Source organism: Mustelus asterias, chromosome 15 (assembly GCF_964213995.1).
Source record: "Mustelus asterias chromosome 15, sMusAst1.hap1.1, whole genome shotgun sequence".
NCBI lineage: Eukaryota > Metazoa > Chordata > Chondrichthyes > Carcharhiniformes > Triakidae > Mustelus > Mustelus asterias.
Genome location: NC_135815.1, coordinates 49964087 through 49974881, shown reverse-complemented (window position 1 = coordinate 49974881; position 10795 = coordinate 49964087). Strand labels below are relative to the sequence as shown.

Below are 10795 nucleotides of genomic sequence, written 5' to 3'. Positions count from 1 at the left end.
TGCTCTTCACCATCCATATCAGCAAGCTGTGTAAAACCATTGGAAGAACCATGTACGTTTGTTGATAACACAAAGATCTGTGTTTGTGTGTTGGAGGTGGGGGAAGGGCATACCTCAATTGAAAACAAAATAATCTGCAGACAGATCTAGATGCAATAGGGGAATGACCCATATCTCTTGTATTAAATGTAGAGAACTGTATAATTTGTACTTGGGTATGGACAACTTGAAGCATGTATGCACCATGTAGGGTTGTGAGCTCTAAGTTGCTGAACAAGACAAAGATCTGCTTCACTATCGTGCGTGAGGTATTGAAAAAGCACGATTACTGTCAACCTATTGGAAAAACAGATGAGATGTACTGCCAGGTCAATTAAATATAAAACAAGGAGTACTATTTTTTCTTTGTACAAGACCTTGGTTAAGCTACATCTAGGTTTGCTGTAGTAACAAACTGGAAAACCACTGTTTTTTAAAAATTCTTTCATAAGATGTGGGAATCCCTAAGTAGCTTCTCAAGGCAAATTAGGATGAGCAACAAATGCTGGCTTAGCCAGAAATACCCATATCCTGTGAAAGAATATTTAAAAATCTGGTCTATGTGCTTCTGGCCTTTATCATACTGTGAAGCACCAACCCAATGAAACCTTCCTCGGCAGACAAAAGCCTAACTGAACTGCACAAAATGATGTATCATGTACAAGAAAGAGCCAAAGAGGTTAAGAAGTCACTTGCTATTCAAAATAAAAGCTCTGTTAGGGAACTTTGGAATTAATTCTTCATGTATTTAAATTATTTTAGTGCCTCAAACCTATATTCAAACATTACTGATGGCATTCCAGAACATGCTACAAAAGGTGACATACTTGGAAGAGACAATGAATTGAAATAAAGAAATTGCATTTATATACTGCTGTTCACAACCTCTAGAGATACCAAAGCACTTTACAATTATGTATTTTTACTGTGTGTAGATGCTGTTGTAATGTAGGGAAACATAGGAGGTAATTGCCGCACAAGTCCTACAAACAACAAGGATCAGATATGTTTTCATGATGTTGATTGAGGAGTAAATTTTGTCAATTTCACCAGGAGAACTCTTCTGTTTTTCCACAAATAGTGGTTTGTCATCTCCAAGTAGGATGGGGGAATCCCTCAGTTGTAGTGACCTTAACAAGATCCATGAGGTGGACTTGTTGGAATATGAGCTCCCTGATTGAGACAATTAATGCTGTCCAAGCCAGAAGCACTGCAGAGGCATATAAAATAAAGAAAAATGGGGTTGAGAGGCCTTTGGCCAAAACCTCCCACTGACCTCAAAAAACAGCTGTCAGAACCTTTCTTGATTGTTCTTACTTTGTTTGTCTGCCCTGTATCATGTAAATGATAGCAGAGACGGTGAGCACTTGAATTTTAATGTAGGACTCATTTCCAAAGATCTGGGTCCAATTGGTGCTACCTAATATAAAGACTTCATCTGAATATGCCCTAGCTTTCATCAACATGAAGGAGTTTAATTTTGTGAATGTGAAGATTGTGCATAATGCCTGCCACGCCATTCTGAATGCAAACACTTGCTTTCTTGGAATGTTAAGATTCTTTCCCTCTCTGATGATAAGGTTTAACCAGAACAATGTGCTAAGAAAATTGCTTGGAGATCAATATTACCCACATCAGCCATTGCTGATGATACTTTTCCCCTGAGGCCAAGGGTGACTACAGATTCAAGCCTAATAAACTGCAAGCATCATTACTGCATGATTCCCGTTCTGATGTTTGATAAATCTGAGGAAGCCTTAGACAACAGATGAAGTGGAAGAAGGTGGATCTCAACAATCCCTAACAGTGGTGCCCAGGAAATTGAAGAGGCGTCATAACACAACTTTTCCACAACAGCATATGAGATTAGACAGGAAATCATCAAAAAGGAGATCTCAATCTCTAGAAACCAACATACCTTTGAGGAGCCTTTGTGATTCTCACAGATGTTATCCCTATCTGTAATACATTTCACTTATTTTCAGGGAATAGAGACAATTTATCCTTCAAATCCAAATGAAGTGCAGACTTATCTAAAAACAATTCTTTGAAGAATTTTCATTGTTTTGGTTTATATTCTGCTGAATTATAGACAGTTTCCCATTTGTTATATCAGTCAGCTGACTTGATACATATTCACAATGGCTACTTGTTGATTGAAACTATCTACAATAAAGTCTGGATGTTTGCCTGCTTTCATATCTCGCCATGGACTTTTACCATGAGGCAGGAGTGAGGTGCATTTTAATTGGTCAAATAAGGGTGATCGTAAGCTGCCACAACGACTACTAATATTCTTAAATAACTTCTGGTCAAAAACCTCATGATTTTAATTTTTAAAAACAATAATTTTATTTGATTTATTATTGCCACATGTTTACAGTGTAAATACAAATTGTTATTCTACTGAAGCACAACCTCAGGCTAAAGGGAAGATCCTTTAAAACAGAGGTGAGGAGGGATTTCTTCAGCCAGAGAGTGGTTAATTCTGTGCCGCAGAAGGCTGTGGAGGCCAGGTCATTGAGTGTCTTTAAGACAGAGATAGATAGGTTCTTGGTTAATAAGGGGATCAGGGATTATGGGGAAAAGGCAGGAGAATGGGGATGAGAAACAAAATCAGCCATGATTGAATGGCGGAGCAGACTCGATGGGCCGAGTGGCCTAATTCTGCTCCTATGTCTTATGGTCTTATAGAAAAGTATTGTTTCTTGTGTGCTATACAGACAAAGCATACCGTTCATAGAGAAGGAAAGGAGAGGGTGCAGAATGTAGTGTTACAGTCTTAGTTAGGATGTAGAGAAAGATCAACTTAATATTAAGAGATTGAATTACAACATTGTTAGAGAGTTTATAAGAGCTAGAGTAATGTTTTAAAAGCATAAAACAAGAGTACAAGGGGACAGCTCACAAGAGGTTGCCACGTTCCGGCGCCATCTTGAATGGATTTTTATGTAATAGCTGTGGAGATACACATAATTAACTAACTCCAAGTTGCAGCTGTTTACTATAGTAGAATTTACTTAAACACACTATGCTGACATGTTACAAATTAATATAGTTCAGTGAAATCTTGTCGCTTAGTCGCAGACCTCAACAAATCCACTGCAGGCTCACATAAAAAGACAAAACCTGATACCCATTAACGTGATGACTAGATTCAATTGTCAACCACCTTGAATGTGGTTGGATCTGACAAGATTGTTCTGGTCAATTCCTTGTTCTTTCTTATAGTGGATCTTTTTATCTTCCGACTCACTTTACCTCCCATTCAGAGTTGTTCTCAAGGTTTCCTCACACTTTGATTGCTTCTGGAGTTTTCTTTCCCTCAGCATTACTGATTAATCCCTCTCTCCTGATTGCTTTATAGAGTCAAACCATCAATGCACTTCTGCCACATACCAGGGACCTCTACTATGTTCTACATCCTGCACTGGAAGTCTCAGTAGCAATAACAATTTGTATTTTGAAAAAAAGACATGTTGTCAAAGCTTTTCATCTTGCATTTATCACAACAGATTCACAAGAATACCAAATCTCAACAGGGGACAAAAATAATGTTGGCTCTATTCTCGCTCCACAGATGTTGTCAGACTTGCTGAGAGTTTCCAGCATTTTCTGTTTGTGTGTGTGAAAAAAATTTAAACTGTACAACAAGAGGGTCCTGATTGGTTGGCAAGTAGACTCTGATTGGCAGAGGCATTGCCATGGAGAATGCACCAGGGACCATTTAACTGCCAAGCTTTGTTTAAATTCAAACCAGACAGGTCAACTCTGGTTGGTCAAGGCATTGTCATGGAGAATGAGACACGGAATGACTGTCCTACAAGCTTTTGTTTAGCTGAAAAAAGTGCAATGCATGGACATGTTTTTTCTGTTCACAAAGGACAGGACCCTGTGTGAATATATGTAACTCCTAGCACGTGTAGGTGAACTACACTGCGAACCCAACTAATAATCTTAGATTGGCAATCAGTGTAATTATTAGCACAATCAGGATTGTTTAGCAAGTGTTTTCCAATCGCAGAATCACATCTAATGTTGGAAACTATGTTCTGAGTTTTGCAAGCATAAGTTAGTTGATTTGGGCCTGCGAACAGCCAAAGGGATTTGCTGTTTGATTTGATCCTACAACATTAGATCTGATTCTGCGATAAACAATGGCAAATATTTAAAATATTAATTCATAATTTGCAACAAATTTACATTCCTTTAAGGAGTAAAAGCCCTGAAGGAAAAGAGTTTGAACCAAAGTTAAAAGAAGTTAAAGGAAGTATTTAAAGAGAGTACTAAAGGAAAACATGAGTGGGAGCTGAAAAGGCAATGTTGTGTGGGATTGAGCTGTCTCAGAAGTGAAGCGAGTCATCGGGTAAGGAGCTACATGAGTGAGTTTTCTGGTAAGTTTTAAATTTAATTTAAATTAATCAAACATAAAGTAAAGGCAATTTGGTTGGTGAATTAGTGCTGATGCAAAAGACTGAAGCCAATTTTGTAATTTACCATGTACAAACAGTGCTTCAATCAGATCTAGAGCATGAAGTTATAATTAAATAACGAGAAACAGTAATGCTAAATAGTTCTTAATTTTCAGCAAATCATAATCTAAGGTTTTTCAATAATAAGGGTTAAGTAATTTTATTTTAGGTAATTTCCCTATGATTAATTGACATTGGTTGCAGAGAAACAACTGATTGGCGAGTAGCGATTGGCGAGCCTTTTTTAAAAGTAATATGTTTTATTAACTAATAAAAAGAGGAATGGCAGGACAACTCCGACTCATGGAGGGTATATCCCGTTTCATGTGGGAACTCTTAAGATGCTCCTTCTGCCCTGGATAACCATAGTTGCAGGAAATGTCATCGGTTTGAGTTCCAGTTTCATAGCTTGAACAGCAACTGGCATCATTGTTGCACATCTGCAACAGAGAGCTTTGTGGTCAGCCCACAGCTTAAAAGTATTTTCGGGGACAGAGGCAGATTCAATCACAACTTCGAAAAGGGAGTTGGATCATTATCTGGGAAGGAAACAATTGCAGGGCCACAGATAAAGGATGGGGGAGAGGTGCAAGGTGAATTGCGCTTGTAGAGAGCCAGCTTGGACTCAATGGGCGGAATGGCCTCCTTCTGTGCTGCAACTATTCGATAATTCTACAATTAAGAAGTAGGAAAAATTTGGTTAACAGGAAAAGGAGAATTACTGGCATCACAAAGTGCAACTGCAACTGGATAGCAGAATCTGAACTATAAGAACTGAAGATGAGAATACGTTTGGCTGGAACTGGAGATACCTACAGAAACAAAATCATAATTTTCAAAAATACTAGGTACATGCATGAAAAAGTAGCTGCCACTTCACAGAAAATAGACTACAGCCACACTGAACAACTTGCCTCTGATGGAAAAAGGTTCCTTTCAACATTATGAATAACAAAACTCACTACCCAAACAATATTGGGAACAGTTGGACTTTATAATCATAATTGTTGCTCTTATGCGAGTTTCATTTTAAAAGGTGATGCATCATCATTACTTTTTTATTAATTTGTGGGACATAGGCGTCACTGGCTGGCCAGCATTTATTGCCCATCCCTAGTTGCACGAGGGCAGTTGAGAGTCAACCACATTGTTGTGGGTCTGGAGTCACATGTAGGCCAGACCAGGTAAGAACAACAAATTTCCTTTCCTAAAGGACATTAGTGAACCAGATGGGTTTTTCCGACAATCATTTCATGGTCATCAGTAGATTCTTAATTCCACCATATGCCATGACATGATTCAAACCCAGGTCTCCAGAACAATAGCTGAGTTTCTGGATTAATAGTCTAACCTTAATACCACTAGGCCATCACCTCCCCTTAATGTAACCTTTTCCAGTTAAACTCTGGAAGCTTCCTTACTGATCTGTCTGACCTGGAAATGCTTACTTGGTTCACAACTTGTGTATTAAAATGACTGGCAAACCCAAATCCTGTTTTGAAACAATGCAGCCTTTTCTAGTCGATTTATTAACAGGATTTAATATCAAATGTCACCAACTCCTCTGTGATTGGAGTCAGCATTAGGATCCCTGGTTTTCAACCGGTCCCCACTGGCCCCATTTCACTTTATTGAAACCTGTTTATTGTATTTTTCTTCCATTCTAAAGCAAGACTGTTAACCTGCTTTTTTTATTTAAAGGTTGTCAGAGGATATCCCTTTTAGTTCTTAAAAACGAGGTCTTCGTTCTCACTGACATATAAAGTAACGGCTAAGATTAAAGGAAAATGATGCTGGAATGTGAAACAAGAAAATGCTGGAAAATCTCAGCAGGTCTGACAGCCTCTGCAGAGAGATTAGAGCTAAGGACCTTACACAGAGCTGCTGAGATTTTCCAGCATTTTCTGTTGTGGATAAAGCAACCCGCCTTCACTTCCTGCAAAACAAAGACTTACTCAATTTTATGGAGTGTAAAATTTAACAACATGAGGGACAAGTGCACGTTTTTTTCCTAATGTTTTCATTCCGAATCCTCGCTGGACTCCACATCTCTGAGATTGGCGCCGATTTTGAGGGGTTTGACGGCCTCTTCGCCGCCTTGAAGCTTAACTACAGAGAGAGAAAAAATAATCCCCTTCAATTGTGGCGCAAGATTAAAGTGGGCGGGCAACGGTCACCAGACTGACCAATCAGGTTATCATTTCAAAATACCCGGCTCTCATTGGTCTGGAATTACCCAATGGCACCACGGGTGACGGGCCGCCCGCTTCACCGATTGGCTGGCGGCGGCATCTATCACTTCATTCGCCTCCTCAAGGTTAGGGTGTCTTCGGAGGCGGCGGCGGCAGCAGCAAGTTTGTACGAGCCGGCGCACCGCCATTTTGTATTATTATAATCACTGCACGGGGGGGAGTGGGGAGGGAAGGAGGGCTTGTCTGCTGCTCAATCATACCCGCCTCTGTCTGGTGGCGCACTTCTCAACCTTTCAAACAGGCATCAGCGACACTAAGTGCGTTTTAAGCCCGTAACGTAGCTGAAGGCGAATAGTTTAATTTTTAAAAAAAAGAATAAAGTGCGAAGATTTTAAAAGAAACTCAGAATCATGACAGAGGAATGGCAAACCCCCTATGCCTCGTCCTCGGTTTGTTTAGACGACATTGATGTTTCTGGCCCGGAAGATGTGAAGGAGGCGATGGACGATCTGGATCCCCTCAAGACTGCGGCCGGCGATGCGCCCATATTCGCCCCCTCGGTCTCGATGCCGCCGGCTCCCAGCACCTTCGAGCCGGCGCGCAGCGACCAGGGTTTCCCCACTGCACCACCTCTGCCCGCCAGGAGCCGACCCGAACCGGACTCCACCTCCGAGACGGCGCCTGTTGCAGCCTCCGAGTCCGCCAAGAGCCGCCCAGAGTCGGTCGGTAAGTGTTCCGATTGCCCACCGCCCAGACGGAGAATGAGGGCTCCACAAATCGCCCCACTTTCCAGCCGGGCGTTGCAGGAAGGCGCAGACATCCGTGCGCTTTCGCAGTTGAAAATTAAGTTAATTGAGCAGCTTCCTTTCCGCCAGCAGTGAGCAAGTAGATCGGTTTATTGGCGAATTTAATTTTGTTTTTGTATCTTGTTGTATAGCTTTACGAACCAGAATGGAAATTTTTCAACGCAGTGAGTTAGGATTTGCAGCACACTTTTTTTTATTTTGAAAAGTGTGTGTGCCGGAAGCGAGATTCACTAAGTTAGAAAGGGAAATTTGCATGATAATGGGATAGCATTTGCCAGGCTAGACACGATGGGAGGAGTGGCCTCCTCCCGATTGTTTAAAATCTTTGAGGGCTATAGTGAATGTCGAGTTTAACATTGTGTAAACGTGCTTCAGGTTTAGAGAGTGATGTAACCACAATGCTGGGTGGATGGATGCTGGAGGTGGGACAATGTGGAAAGGAGCCATCGCGGCCGGCGGCTCACTGCTCTTCATTGACTGGGACACGCCCCTGCGCTGATTGACACCTACCCCGACCAATCCCACACCTGAGCGGCTGGTGTCTCCACCAATCAGTGCTCGCAGGGCGGGAGCTTTAGACATCACGCTGGAGCTTTAGACATGCGCATTGAAGTCTGAGCATCCCCATTGATAAAAAGGCCACTCGCTTTTTTTAAAGCTCTCCCTGCTGGAAGAATATTTGTTCCAGTAATTGAAAGGTGGCACAGTGGAAGTTTATTGATATGGCGGCTGTGAGCTGCTCGAATTATTCGAGTCATTTAGTTTTGTTTCGGTCTACTTGATCTCTTCAATGATCAGGAAATGGCGTGGGAGCAGCGACTCCATCTGACTAGATAACCGAAGTGCTGGGCGCTGTCACATTGCCAAATGATGTTTGAAAACTGGTTCACAACATATAATATTCTCCATAAGAACCAGGATAAAATCTGTCAAGTAACACATCCTTAGATAGACAGCCTGGTGGATTTTTAACACTTTAGACTCGAAACTTGTGCAGATCAATTCAGAAATTCGACATTCGCTGAGCCTTTTATCCATGAACACTTAAGTCAAAAGGGTAGGTGCTCGTCAGGGTGGGAAGTTAGATGATTTTGCATTCTGGGAGGTAGCAGCGCAAGAGTTTTGGTGAAAGTTGGAGGCTGGGTGTCATGACTTGCGTAGAACAATACTTTTGTGTTGCTCTTGGGTATATTGGGATATATTTAGCTGTGTCTCTCGCTTGTCCCTTCTAAACCACAATTCAATAGTCTAAATAGGTAAATTGATCTTGTAGTTAAAGTTCTTGTAGCTAATTGTAATTTAATCAAACATTTAAGAGCTGCAAAATATAGACAACCTTTCAGACACTTATTACTATTGCACACACTTGTGTGAAAATATTTAAAATGTAAACAACTATATTAAAGTATATGTATGCAAAAACATTTTATCTTTAAGCTTTCTATTCTGTATCCATAAAGTGTATATATCATGGTTTCAAAATCTGAATTGTTATATTTTACTTGTATTGAATTAATGTTTGCTTAAATGAAATTACACTTGATTAAACTTATAATATCCCTTAAGTGAGACGATATTTGGTTATCAAGGTTAATCGCTGTTAGAGGTCGAGACCTTGAGTCTCCACTATGGATACAAGATAAAGAGGCCACAAGTCAGCAGTGAGGAGGGTGGGTTGGAGATTAAGAGGGGTTGCTCTAAAATAGTGCTGATCACGTCTCACAGCTGAGTCTCACTGTCATAGAAACTATAAAAGGCATGATAGTTCTGGGGTGGAGACTGAATCAATCGTGGATTCGCTGAGCAGCATAGAAAATTCAAGATAGGAAATGAATCCTTGATCTTGTTTGTAACTCTCCCACTGCTCCTGCTTGGTCTCCCTCAAGTTGTTTGTGGCCGAAGCTATCCCTGGCTGTTCACTTCCCTCCAACAATGTGTGATGTAAAAGTTTCACAGCACAAGGAATGATGCGCAATCCATAAGAGTTGCATGTGGCTCACGAGGTTTGGCCATCCCTATTATAGATTTTATTATCCCCAGACACCCTCAGGTGTCCTCAAAGGTGACATCACTTTTTTTTTCCTGCTTGTGCCTTCTGTTGTTTCATTTCACTCCTAGTGATTTGCTCTGTTTCTCTCTAACTCCTCCATCTTTAAGGCTGCTAGAAGGGTTTATACTGGTGGCTCCACTCTTCTTGTCTCCTCTTACCTGAGATGCTTATTGCTAGTCAACCATCTGTTCTCGCTTGGCTGCCTTCCCTGCAAGTCAGCTTTTCTACACCCTGTTCTGTGCAATGTTTGTTCTCACCCTAATGATTGGTGTGTTAAATTCATTGCACTTTTTTGCTTTGTCTCACGTCAGAATTTCTTTATGGAACTATGCTTTTTCTTTCAATTTAATAGCATTTTTAACTTCCACTTAGTCACAGATAATGTGTCCCACCCTGTGTCCCCCTCATGATCTTTTTTCCATCTCACTGGAATGTATCTTTTTGAGTATTCTGAAATACATCCATAAATGTCTGCCAATTAATTTCCCAGTTCACTTTAGCCAGCTCTGTCGTCTTGTCCTCATCATTGCCGTTATTTAAGTTTAAAACACCAATCTTGGATTCACTCTTGCATTCAAACTGAATGTGTAATCATGTTATGATAATTGCTGCATAGGGGTACTTTCACTTTGAGATTATTAATTAATTCTATCTCATTGCACATTACCAGATTTAATATAGCTTGCTCTCTGGTACTGGAACATGCTGCTCTAAGAAATGTCCCAAAAACACATTAATTTGTCATCCAAGCTACCTTTGCCAATTGGATTTGTCCAATCTGTGTAGATGAAAATCATCCTGATCTGCTGGTGCGCTCTCAGGTTTGTGTACACAGTCTCTACGCAATTTTCTTGTGGCTCAGGTAGTAATCCTGAGATTATTACCTTTAAGGTTCTGCCTTTTAATTTAGTTTCTAGTTGTTCATATTCCCTTAGCAGAGCCTCTCCTAGTTCTGCCGGTGTGGTTGGTACCTGCATGGACCACGGCCACTGGGTCCACCCCCCCCTCCCACTGCAAGTTCCTCTCCAGCCCAGAGCAGATGCCCTGAACCCTGGCATTGGGAAGGCAACAAAGTCAACTGGACACCTGATACAGAGAGCTGTGTCAATCCCCTGACTGTTCTGTCCAAACCTACCACTAATTTCTATTAATTCCTCCCACTTGAATAGATTCTTGTACCATGGTACCACGGTCAGTTTGCACATCTATCCTGCAGTCACTACTATCATCCATACA

General features: G+C 41.0%; 1 protein-coding gene across 2 annotated transcripts in view; it reads left to right on the top strand.

The window, feature by feature from the left end:
- Positions 1–6908: 6908 nt before the first annotated feature.
- LOC144504501 (uncharacterized) overlaps positions 6909–10795 on the top strand; it is a 73792-nt gene continuing 69905 nt past the window's right edge. The window contains exon 1 of one of the 2 annotated variants that reach the window (XM_078229868.1): positions 6909–7429. In XM_078229868.1, the coding sequence (XP_078085994.1) occupies positions 7114–7429 (316 nt within the window). In that variant the 5' untranslated portion in view covers positions 6909–7113. The remainder of the gene's footprint in view (positions 7430–10795) is intronic. The other variant, XM_078229867.1, reaches the window with a different exon arrangement.